At 32.9% G+C, this 12,469-nt stretch overlaps 1 protein-coding gene across 1 annotated transcript in view; it reads left to right on the forward strand.

Moving 5' to 3' along the window:
• GRID2 (glutamate ionotropic receptor delta type subunit 2) overlaps positions 1 to 12,469 on the forward strand; it is a 1,455,891-nt gene that overhangs the window by 1,180,596 nt on the left and 262,826 nt on the right. The window contains exon 12 of the mRNA XM_031010484.3: positions 9,419 to 9,557. Within this exon, the coding sequence (XP_030866344.1) occupies positions 9,419 to 9,557 (139 nt within the window). The remainder of the gene's footprint in view (positions 1 to 9,418; positions 9,558 to 12,469) is intronic.

Genomic DNA, 12,469 nt, shown 5'->3' on the forward strand with positions numbered 1-12,469 from the left:
CATTTGTGCAGAAGAAGGCTGATTCCCTCAGAAGTGGTGAGAGGTTGCTTCCAATAACAAGAAGGTTCAGAAGAATTTGAAAGTTCAAATTTCTTATCAATGCATGAGATATCTTATATGGCAGAAGATTTAATCAGCAATTAAGCTGTGCTACAGTCAAGCCTTAATCTTGTCCTCAGCAGTATCTACCCTAAAACTGCAGGATAAAGAGAGTTCTTCAAAACTGCCATCAAGATATTAAAATCTTACCTTATTTCTGAGCTAGGCATTCATGGCCTTAAGTTTCTCATTTGCACTCTGTATTCATTCGGAGACTTCAGAGCAGTTAGCTGGAACCATAATCTTCAAAATCACTATTATTGCCATGGCCTTGCATTCCACCTGCACTTCATTCCATGCCAACACTGGTGGTTATTTAAACAATTATAATGTAACCACAGGCTGTAAATTGTCACAGTTCCATTTCCCATCAATATGTGCTACATAGATATGGGAGCAATCCAATCTCGGAATCTCATTTTGTGGTTCTGTTTCAATTACTAAATTTAAGAAGGAAGTGTTTCTAGGAGGGTGGAGAGGGACAGCAAAAATGAGCAGGGTCAGTGCATCTTAGATCCCAGAGGGATTGCAGGCTTGATGGAGGGAGGAAGCTCAAAAGATTGAAGATGGCATAGGAGATTGGAATGCTTGAAATTCAGGTTACAGAAGGGTTTATATTATTCTTAATAATGGTAATATTCACTAATGCAACTTAAAAGGAATGTCATTGCATTCAATAGAAAATAACTATAAAATAAATTTAATGTAAATGAAACATTGAATACAAATTAGTTCCATTGAATGCCAAAAGGAGTTTGAGATTTGAATTTTCTTTGTAAAAGTAAAATCAAAATTTCAGAACCTTATTATCTGAGGCTTTGTTCTTACCATGATATTACTGGGTATATACCCAAAGGATTATAAATCATTTTACTATAAAGACACATACACATATGGTTATCGCAGCACTATTCACAATAGCAAAGACTTGAAACCATCCCAAATGCCCATCAATGATAGACTGGATAAAGAAAATGTGGCACATTTATACCATGAAATACTATGCAGCCTTAGAAAAGAATGAGTTTATGTCCTTTGCAAGGACGTGGATGAAACTGGAAAACAGCATTCTCAGAAAACTAACACAGGAACAGAAAACCAAACACCGCATGTTCTCACTCATAAGTGGGAGTTGAAGAATGAGAACACATGGACACAGGGAGGGAAACATCACACAGCGGGGCATGTCGAGGGTTGTGGAGCAAGGGAAGGGAGAGCGTTAGGACATATACCTAATGGATGAGGGGCTTAAAACCTAAATGACGGGTTGATGTTTACAGCAAACCAGCATAGCACATGTATACCTATGTAACAAACCTGCACGTTCTGCACATGTATCCCAGAACTTAAAGTATAATAAATAAATAAATAAATTCTAAAAGCTAATTGTAAATGGAACAACTTACTCACTGTAACTTGATGTGATTTTTGTGCTATCTCTCCCTACCACAAAAAGCCATCTCTTATACCCATGATAGACATGTCATGTTGTAGAAAATCTACCCTAGCTTGCAAATGGGTTCAATATAGTGAACCCATTATCCTGTGGACAACAGGAAACCACACTTGTATCTCTTGTTCACTTCCTTATTACCCCCACATCTTCTGTCAAAAAAATAAAACACTTACAGATCTGGTCACAGTGTCTCTCAATTTGACTATCAATAAACTTTAAGCAATGCTTATATAAAGGTGACTGGCATAAATGAAGCATTTCAGAGATGATATATACATTATCTCCTCCTATCTTTAAATGTAGAATATGCTTGTGCTGGCAATGACTTCCACACAAATTCCAACAATATCATCTTTCTTTGTTTTTCTACATTGTGATTCTGTAAGTGTAAAACACGCTAATATTTATTTACATTTTAATTGATCAGCTTACATGAACTATTCAGTCAGCTTGAATAATGAAAATTTTCTATTTACTATGAGTTTTTAGCCATTTTGTTAGTAACCTGTTTCCAATAAAGATCCAACTCTTGAAAAAGGAATGTTTATTTTTTTAAAAAAGGTATTAATTAGTTTTCTCCCATTTTTTTCTAATCATAATTTATAAAATAATCCCACCATTCCAGATTACAAATTAAAAATGTTGTGAGTGTTTAAACCTATAAGAAGTGGATTTACCAAACAACCAAATTGGAGACTCTTCAACAATTAATTGCTTTTTCATATTTCATGGAAACACAAAGATGCATATATACTCACACAGAATAAGACTTAGAATAACAAATTTTTGCCTGACTCAGATGGATTTATCAAATTTCCCAAACTTGCCTGAAGAAATTGCTTATTTTTAACAACTTTTTTAAGTAAGCTAATGTATACAGTAGCAAGGTTAAGGTAGTTTTTCATGTGGTAAAACAATCACATCAAAATGAAAATCTGGTCAAGAAGATTTTCCTTAAAACAGAGGGGTCCTTTGGAAAATAAAAATTTTTCATGCTTTAGTAGAGTACTTTAAACTTATCAGGGGCTATAGGAATCCAAATACCCATCTTCAGAGTCAGACCTTTGCACACTCTGAAGTGTCATAAAGTATCAGCCTAATTTTTGCAATACTTTTTTAGCAAGGTGAGATTATGTTTTTTTTTTAATTTGGCACATAATTGTTTTGTCCTTTACCTAATTCTCTCTTCTGGCATCCTGACTCTATGAAAATGCATATTTTTTTTCTAATTGTGGATAAAAAAAGGAGAAAGAAAACAAATATCATTATTAAATTCACTATTCTCTCTCATTTTCTTCTTTTATTTAGTTTTTAATTGTGAAGTATTATTTGCCTACAGAAAAGTACGTAACATATTGTGCAGCTCAATGAATTACCAGCAATGGTCCACCTGTATAATTGCCACCTAGGAAAACATAGAACATTACCAGTGACCCAGCCCCCATTTCCTTTTTCTCAATCATTTTTCACTCTTCCCAAAGGCAACCATCCATGGGATCATCAACACTGCCATTCATGTTGCTTGCTTGTGAACAATTATTATACAGTGTGAATTATTTTACCTAACATTAGGTTCATAAAACCCATTAATGGTGTTGTTTATAAGTGAGATTTGCTTGTTTTCATTGTTGTGCAATATTTTATTGTTTGTGTTCAAAAAAAAACTTTAGATGAATGAAATTTAACACAGTTGAATTGAGCAAAGAGCCATTCAGGAATTGAGGATCCCCTCAAACCAGATAGGTTCAGAGCAACTGGGGGCTGCCACAAGATTAGATAATATTTATGGACAGAAAGAAGAAAGTGACACAGAAAATGGAAGTGAAGTACAGAAACAGCTGGATTGATTACAGCTCCACATTTGCCTTATTTGAACACAGTTTGAACAGTTGGTCACCTATAGTTGGCTGAAACTCTGTGATTGGTACAAGAGTAGGTTACAGTCTGTTTATACATCCAGTTAGGTCACAGTTCGCTATGCCTGAAGAAACCTTGAGGCCAAACTTAAAATATGTAAGGAGGTATCCAGTCTACTCTCAAAGTATGTTTGGGCTGTTTCCAGTTTAGACTATTATGACAATGCTTCTACAAACATTTCTGTCTCTTGGTATGTACATTCATCTAGTGGGTATGTACCTAACGGGGGAAATTGCTGTATTCTAAGATATGCATACGTTAGTTTTCAGAGATCGTTTATCAGAATGATTGACTGAACCAATTTGCAATCCCAACAACAGGGTACAAGCATTCTGATAGTCCCATGTCCTTGCCGACACTTGCTATTGTAAATCTTTTTATTTTAATCATTCTGGTGGCTGTGGAGTGGTATTTTTTTATTTTGTATTTCCCCAGTAGTTAATAAGATTGCTACCTTTTCATATATTTATTGGCCATTGGTTATCTTCTTTTATGAAACCACCTATCCATTTTTCTGATTGTTGTCTCATTTATTCTTATTGATTTATAGGAGTTAATATTTATTGATGATTTTTTGTTAGGTATATGTATTATAAATATCTTCTAATGTGGCTTGTCTTTTCACTCTCTTTATGGTATCTTTTTAACTACGAAGTATTATTGCAGTCAAATTATCAATCTTTTCTTTTGTGTTAATGCATTTTATGCTGTTTAGTAAATCCTTTTCTACCCAAACTTGTGGATATATTCTCCTATATAATTTTCTAGAAGCTTTATTGTTTACCTTTTATATTTATATCTATAGGCTGCATGGTATTGATTTCTGTGTATAGTATGAGTTAAGAGACAAGTTTCATTATTTTTCATACATATATCTAATTAACCTAGGACTACTTAATGAAAAGACCTCCCTTTCTCTATAGTACATACTTTAGTGCCAGCTGGGTATAAATCAAGTGCCTATGTATGCATGGACAACTTTCATTGATTTATTTGGTTTATCCTTGTACAATTGACCAACTGTCTTAATTACTATATTAATCTATAGTCATCAAGAGCCAGTTTTTTTCTTCTTCCTGAAGAGTATCTTGGCAATTTTTGTCCTTTTGCAACTTCATATAAACTTAACATTCAGCTTCAAGCACATTTACTTGTGCACACACACATACACACAACCTGGGATTTTTAATTGGAAATTCACTGGCTGAACCTATAGATCAATTTGAGGAGAACTTTTATCTTTACAGTATTAAGTCTCTCAATCAATGAACATGCTATATCTTCATTTATTGAATCTTCCTTTATTTTACTCAAAAATAGTTTTATAGTTTTTCATGTAGAGGTCTCTCATATCTTTAAATGAGTTTGTTCCTAGTTATTTGATCATTTAATGCTATTGCAAATGATATGTTTTTTAATTCTATGTTGTAAGCGTTGCTGTTATATATAAATATAATCTATTTTTGAACATTAATTCTGTAACATAGCAAGCTGATAACTAATTTGTTAATTTTAGTGATTTATCCTTTGTTCTCTTAGATTTTCTACATACATATTCATATCATCACTAATCCGTAACTTTTGTTTCATTCTTTCCAATTCCTAAATACTTTTTTCTGATTTTTTTTTCTTGGACTACAGAGTCTAGCACGACTCCAATTCAATGCTGAGTAGAAATGTTAGCAATTTGTGTCCTTTAAGACAGTCAAAAATTTTTATTTTATTAGTATGTATGATACTTGATATAGATTTTCTTAAAGTACTCTTTATAAAAATAATGAACACTCTTTAAAGTTTCCAATTTGCTGGTTATTTCTAGGTTTCTTTTGGTTTTGTTTTTCTAAGACTGGATGTTGAACTTTATCTGTACCTTTTCTTCATCTGCCAAGATCATATAATTTTTCTCTTTTGGTCCTAAAGTAGCGAATTGTAATGATTGATTTTTGAATGCCAAACCAATCTTGCTTTTGTATAATAAACCCTATCTGTTTATTTATGCAATTCTCCGTTTGCTAATTTATTTACCTTTTGAATCTACAATCATGTGAAAGATTGGCCTATAATTGCCATTTATTGGAATAACTTTGTCAGGTTTTGTTATCAAAGTTGTGCTTTCTTTATAAAATGGATTGAATTGTGTCTTGCTTTTTTCTAACTTCATGAAGAATTTGTGTACAATTAAAATTAATTACTCCCTCATATATTTGGTAGATTTTGTTAGTAAGACCACTGGCCTTACATTTTGTGGTGGGTAGGTTTTAATTCCGGATTTGAAATCTTTGATAGTTACAAAACCATTCAAATTTTCTATTTCTTTGGGGAGGAACTTTTTTAGGAACTTGTCCATATCATCTTAATTTTCAAATTTATTGGCATAAATTTGTACATAAGTTATCCTTCTATTATCTGTAACATCTGTAACAATGCACTTTTAAAATTCCTGTTATATTTTTGTGTCTTCACTTATTTTCCTTATAAGTTTCAACAGCTTATTTTGGTCTTTTTAAAGAACCAAACTTCTGTCAGATCAACCTTCTTAATTGCATTTCTTATCTATTTTGTTAATTTTTGCTCTTAATTATTTTCTTCCTTGTACTTGTTCAAATTTAACTTGCTGATTTTTTTCAACTTCTTTAAATTGATGAGTAACTCAGACTACTTTTCTTATACATTGCAGGCTGTCAGTTTCCTTCAATACAATTTAGCTGCATCCCATCTACTTTCAAAACTTGTGAAATTTTGATATGGAGTATTTTTATTATCATCCTATTCAAAGTACTTTTCATTTCTCTGGTGATTTTCTTTGACCCATGACTTCATTTATGATCATTTGGGGATTTTCTTGTTGTCTCAGTCCCACCCTCATTTGGCAAGCCCTGGACCCCAGTTTTATTACCACCTAACCATTGAATACTTTTAAAGTATTCCTCAGTTTGTTAGCTTCTTAGCTTTCTTTTTTTAAATTGTCATATGCCCCTCAGGGAAAACCATTTCCAAATATGAAGCTATCTTTCTTGGTTATTTCCTTCTCCAGGAATCTGGGCCTATACATTTTTACTGCCTCTTTAGCTCTGAAAACGCATTATGTGTTCAATTTTTCTAGTTGTTGTCAGTGGGAGGATTGTTCTGAATGGCTTCATCCACCAACCATTACCAACCATTACCAAAATTGGAAGTCAAGATTCCCATTACTTTTAATATTTGATTCCTAAGTGTAATTATCAAATAACATTTTATTTGCATTCTACAAGAATATTTGAGTTCCTTGAGTTGCAATTTTTATAACAAAGATGAAAAAACTCAAGTATGCTTTTATGTGGGTGATAACAACTCTAATCAAGGCTAAAACTTTAATAGAAATGAATGCCCAATTAGCATTTTCATTCATAAATTTATTGTTCTAATTTTGTTATACATATTAACATCTTTTAGTCTTTGGCTATCATCTTGTTCACATTTTATTATTATTTTTTCAATTAGCTATTTTGACCAGAAAATCCTCATATGGATGTAAAAATAAATATTTTATTTTGCTTTTACCTTTCAAAAGCTGGGTAAATATTTATTTTGCTTTGAAGAAGAAAGTATCTAAAATGCATTGTAACTTATTTTGAAAAATGGGTTCCAGATATCAGAGGTTAGCCTGTTCTGAATATAATACATCAGGGGAATAGCTTAGAATATAACCAAAGGGTGTACTTACACCACGTTTAAAATTAAGACATATTACGTAGTGGGAACTCGTGGTTGTAATAAAAATATGCCTGATATTATAGTAAATCGAATCCTGTTAAGTCATTCAGGTATTGATAGAACTACATGAATGTAGTATTGTATCTCTTTATTTCCACCATGAGTATAAAACTAACTTCTTTTAGAAGGCCTATTAATAGTTCATATATAGCATGTATTAGTCTAATAATATTGCCATAAAAAATAACACAGACTCGGTGGCTTAACAATGGAAATTTATTTCCTCAAAGGTCTAGAGGCTGGAAGTCCAAGATCAAGGTGTCAGCCAGTTCGGTGCCTCCTGAGGCCTCTCCCCTTGGCTTGCAGATGGTCACCTTCTTGCTGTGTCCTCACATGGGCTTTCTTCCGTGCATGTGCATCCCTGGTGTCTCTTCCTTTTCTGATAAGGACACCAGTCATATCAGATTAGAATCCATGCTTACAATCTCACTTTACCTTAATTACTTAGTTAAAGGTCCTATCTCCAAATAACAATCACATTGTGGGTTAGAATTTCAGGACATGAATTTGAGAGAGAAACAATTTAGTCCATAACACAGCACATATTCATTCAAAAAAACATTACCCACTTAATATGGGACAAGGACTGTTCCTATATCAAAAATTATAAAGGACGGAAATAAACAAAAATGTTTAAAGCCTAATACATTGTTATTTTTAAAAAGATAAAGGAATTGGCAGTATAGGGTTGTGGGGAGTTATTTTAGATAGAGTGGTGATAAAAGATTGTTATAAAAAGATATCCTCTGAGCAGAAACCTGAAAAAATTGAAGGAAGACGGAATTTATGAATTATAGAGGAGAGAATTTTAGGCATAACCGTTTGCAAATGCAAGGGCCCTGGGACATATATCGGCATGGCTCTATAGAGGAAATTTCAAGAAAGCCATTGAGAGAATGGTAAGAAATAAAGTCAGACAATTGACCTGAGATCAGTATACATAGAGCCTTGTAAGACTTGGTAGAGACTTTTTATTTTATTTTTTTAAAGAGTCCTGGGAAGCCACTGGAAGCTTTGATAGGGGAATCCCATTGATCTGATTTTCATTTATAAAAGCACCATGGTAATAGACTTAGGAGAGGTACTCTCTAGAATGTAAGTAAATAGGGAAACCACATGAGTAGTTCAGTAGTAGAGTCAAAGATGTCATCTTTGAATTGGGTGTCAGCAGTAGACAGGATGAGATGAGGTAGGATTTGGGATGTAATTTGAATGTAATGGTGACAGGACTTGCTATTGAAGAAAATGTTTGAAAATTCCTATTTTTGATCTAAGAAATAAAGTAAATAGTAAATAAATAAAGTAAAGAAATAAAGTAAATAGTGGTGCTATTCCCTGACATGGACTGGCTTGAAGGAGAGTTAATTTGGGAGTAAAATAAAACGAGTTCTGTTTTAGATGTCATAAGTTAGAGATGCATATTGGATTCCAAGTGAGAATCATGTAGGCTTTTATCTATAGCTCTCTAGAAAGAGTCAGGGTAGGGGGCTAGAAATGTAAATTCTAGTGTTATCAAAGTATACTGTAGATCATAGTCAAAGTCAGGGGACTCGTTGATATAGTCCATGGTGAGACTATGGACAGAGAAGAGAAGCAGTCTAAGGACTGAGCCCAAGAACACTCCAACATTTAAAAGATGGAGAAGAGGATTCTGTAACAAGATTGTAAGAGTAGGAAGTCAATTAAAAGTAGAACAAAGCGAGTATGTGATGCTGAAGCCAACACTAATATGTGTGATCCCATGATCATTAACAAGCTATGTTTCTAGAGAATATAACAAAAAATAATCCTTTCGATATTATTTATGTAACTGGAAATCTGAAAATTTGTATTAAATATAGGCATAGCAGTATTAATATCACCTAACTAATGAATAATCAAGCCCTTGGAAAGAAAGCATATACCTATGATTATAATAAAAGGTAATTAATTATAGGGTTGAACAGGAAGGGGGAAGAACTGTCATTTAAACATGTTATACTAAATATTTATCATGCTTCTTTTGGCTGGGTCTTTCATAATCTCATAGAAGAGAATTAAATATGGAGTGATGAAAATATAGAGATCTATGTTGATGTTAAGCAGAAAAAATTCTCACTACTTGCAAGTTAATTTGGTGTTGAATATAGATGACTTCAGATCCTCAATAAATACTAGTTGATGTTCTTTTTATCTCTTTGCTTCTTTGTACAGGCGGGGAGGTCCCGTATACGACTCTGGCTACCCGAATGATGATGGGGGCTTGGTGGCTATTTGCTTTGATTGTTATCTCGTCTTACACGGCAAACCTCGCTGCTTTCCTCACTATTACACGCATTGAAAGTTCCATCCAGTAAGTAGACAATGTTTCCATTAGCCACAAAATATGAGAAATGATAAGAGTGGCCAAAGCTATCTGAGAATAAGTATGTGGTGTCTCATAATAAATGTACAATTTCTCTTTGAGTAAAGGATCAATTTTGTGTTACTGCAAAGTATCACTGGTTAGTCCAAGTCCTGGAAATGCGGTATTGGTAGAGCATTTTTTATAAAGTAAAAATTTGGCTACGATTTGAATGTTGCTTCCCACATTTTCCTGGAAGGATAACACATCTTCAGAATTTTAGTGTCCACAAAGAATGACTATATCTGACTAACACTGTGAAAAGGAAGAAAAAAAAGAGTCATACTTAAAAGGAAATCTTTGCCTTGAGTCTGTCCCATTATGTACTGTCAGAATAAATAGTTGAATAGATACAGATGTTTGAGAGATAGACGGATGATTGGGGATTGGGGAGAAAAGAAAAGGGAGGGGAATAGCAATCAACAGAAAATTATAGTATTTCAGTAACCACATTCTCTTTTTCTCTTCATTACCTTATACTTCATGTGGTCCTTATTGCTGCTATTTACTGGTTGCAGTTGGAATGGTGGGAAATAGTGATTAACTATGGCGCACTTATTTAATCCTAAAAGTTACCTAAGCCAGTGTCTCAATTCACAAATGCCATTTCCGTAAGCCCGTGGAGCCCAAGGGCCTTTTATCCACCACAGCCAGTTTTGCTTTTGTGGTTTCACGCTATAAGATCAGCACCACAGTATAATTTCTGCCTTATTAGAACATAATGTTCTATATATTAAGAAAAATTTTCCTGAAAATGTTTTATTCATCCCCAAACAAGATAAGTTTGAATTTTCCTAAAGTTGGACATTCATTTCCCAAAAAGCTGGCAATTCAAATTCAGAATAATTAGATATGTCAGGGAATTCCTTAGGAATGTAACTTGTTTGGAAAAGAAAATCTGGGTAGTTATTTTATTTTAAAAAGAATTTAAATTCATTAGTAGCCACAAAACTATTATAGCGTAATACCAAAAAAGTTAAGAATTAATTATCTATAAATAAATAGGGTATTCTTTTCTATTTGCTCATTATACAAATTGAAACTCCCATATTCAACTAGTAATGCTAATAAGTAGTCAATTATTTTATCCACTCATAAAAATGATGTTTCTAGTTTCTCTCATGAAATCATGCTGCTCAAGTTGTTTTCCAATTATTCCTTTGATACAGAACCTTCATATTCCCCCAATTTATTGTCCATGTAAACAGATCTATGTGTGACATAAATTACAAATCATACAGAGTGAAACTTATACCACTGATGGAAAGCTTATACTGGTGACCCCATAAGCATCATACTTTAAGCAATATGAAAATGATTACAACAGCCCAGCCAAAAGATCAATGAAATGAGTAAAATTATGAAAATAATAATAAACATTTATTGATCACTTACAAAAAGCCAGATTTTGTGATGCATTAGCTTATTTAAAACTTACTATCATCTTCAAAAATACATAGTATGAATAACTCATTTTATAAATGACAAAACTAAAGTTGAGAGGATAAGTAACTCACCCAAAGCCTGCAGCTAGTAAGTGACTGAGTAAAGACCAAATCTTAAATCTGGTTCCTGAGCCTATATTCTAACTGCATCATGTTAGTTCCCACACCACACTTGAACTTGAATTTCTGTATGAATCTTAGGTTTTAGAGAACACAAGAAGAAACTTGTCATAGCATTTTCCATTGCTAAGGGATGTAAAGGATGAAATTCTCCAAATCCTCAACTGGTCTGAGCAAATAGAGTATCAAAAGTTAGGTGACTTTTGTGTTATAGGCATGTAGGCATATATCCCAACATGAGTTAATTATGTCTATAATTTGTATCTACCATTCAGGGTAAGACTTTGGCAAATCCAATCAATAGAAGTCATTTTAAGAAAAATAGCTTAATAGTCAAATAAAAATTGGACATATTTAAGTTATACAATGTGATGATTCAATATACATATACATTGTGAAATAATTGACACAATCAAATGCACCACCCATGCTGTGCATTAGATTCCCACAACTGGTTCATCTTCTGAAAGTTCATACCCTTTGATCGACATCTCCACATTTTCCCTGTACTCTAGCCCCTGGCAACCACCATTCTACTCCTGCTTCTAAGAGTTTGACTTTTCTAGATTCTACATATAAGTGATATCATATAATATTTGTCTTTCTGTGTTTGGCTTATTTCACCTAGTGTAATATCCTCCAAGTTCATCCATGTTGTTGCAAATGGCAAATAGCAAAATAGTTTTTAATCAATAAAATTGAGTATTTTATTTCATTAACATATTTCTTATCAATTATGTTGAATGTGTCACATTTTGGGTATCCTTAAAGCTCAAAATTTATGTAGTTCACATCTGACTTTGAAGTGTTTTTAAATAAATAAATCATAAAAAGTTTAAATAAAATAACTGATCCTATGTAGTAAACAACAACTGTCATTATAGTAAACAAAAAATTATGGTTAACATTGACTGAGAATTTATAATGAACCAGAAGTTAAGCATATTACAAATATCATCTCATTTATTCCACAAAATAACCTTAATAATACAAGTACTCTTCTTATTGCCATTTTATGGATGAAGAAACAGAGTTTAGAAGATAATGCTTAAGATTACACACTCAATAAGTGTCAGAGTTGAGAGTCCAATCCATGTCAATCAGACACCAATCCGTGGCCTTACCTGTCAAATTCTTTTTTTTTTCTTTTTTTTTATCTAGTGGTGGGTCCTAGAATTTGTTTGCTTGATATGGTATTTCTCTGAGGTTGCAGACTTTGTGGTGTCTGTAAATCTGAGTTATTTACTTATTACTAACTTTGCCAGCACCAGTTTTTATCTAGACTTTCATGCAATA

The sequence above is a fragment of the Gorilla gorilla genome, chromosome 3, assembly GCF_029281585.2.
Source record: "Gorilla gorilla gorilla isolate KB3781 chromosome 3, NHGRI_mGorGor1-v2.1_pri, whole genome shotgun sequence".
NCBI lineage: Eukaryota > Metazoa > Chordata > Mammalia > Primates > Hominidae > Gorilla > Gorilla gorilla.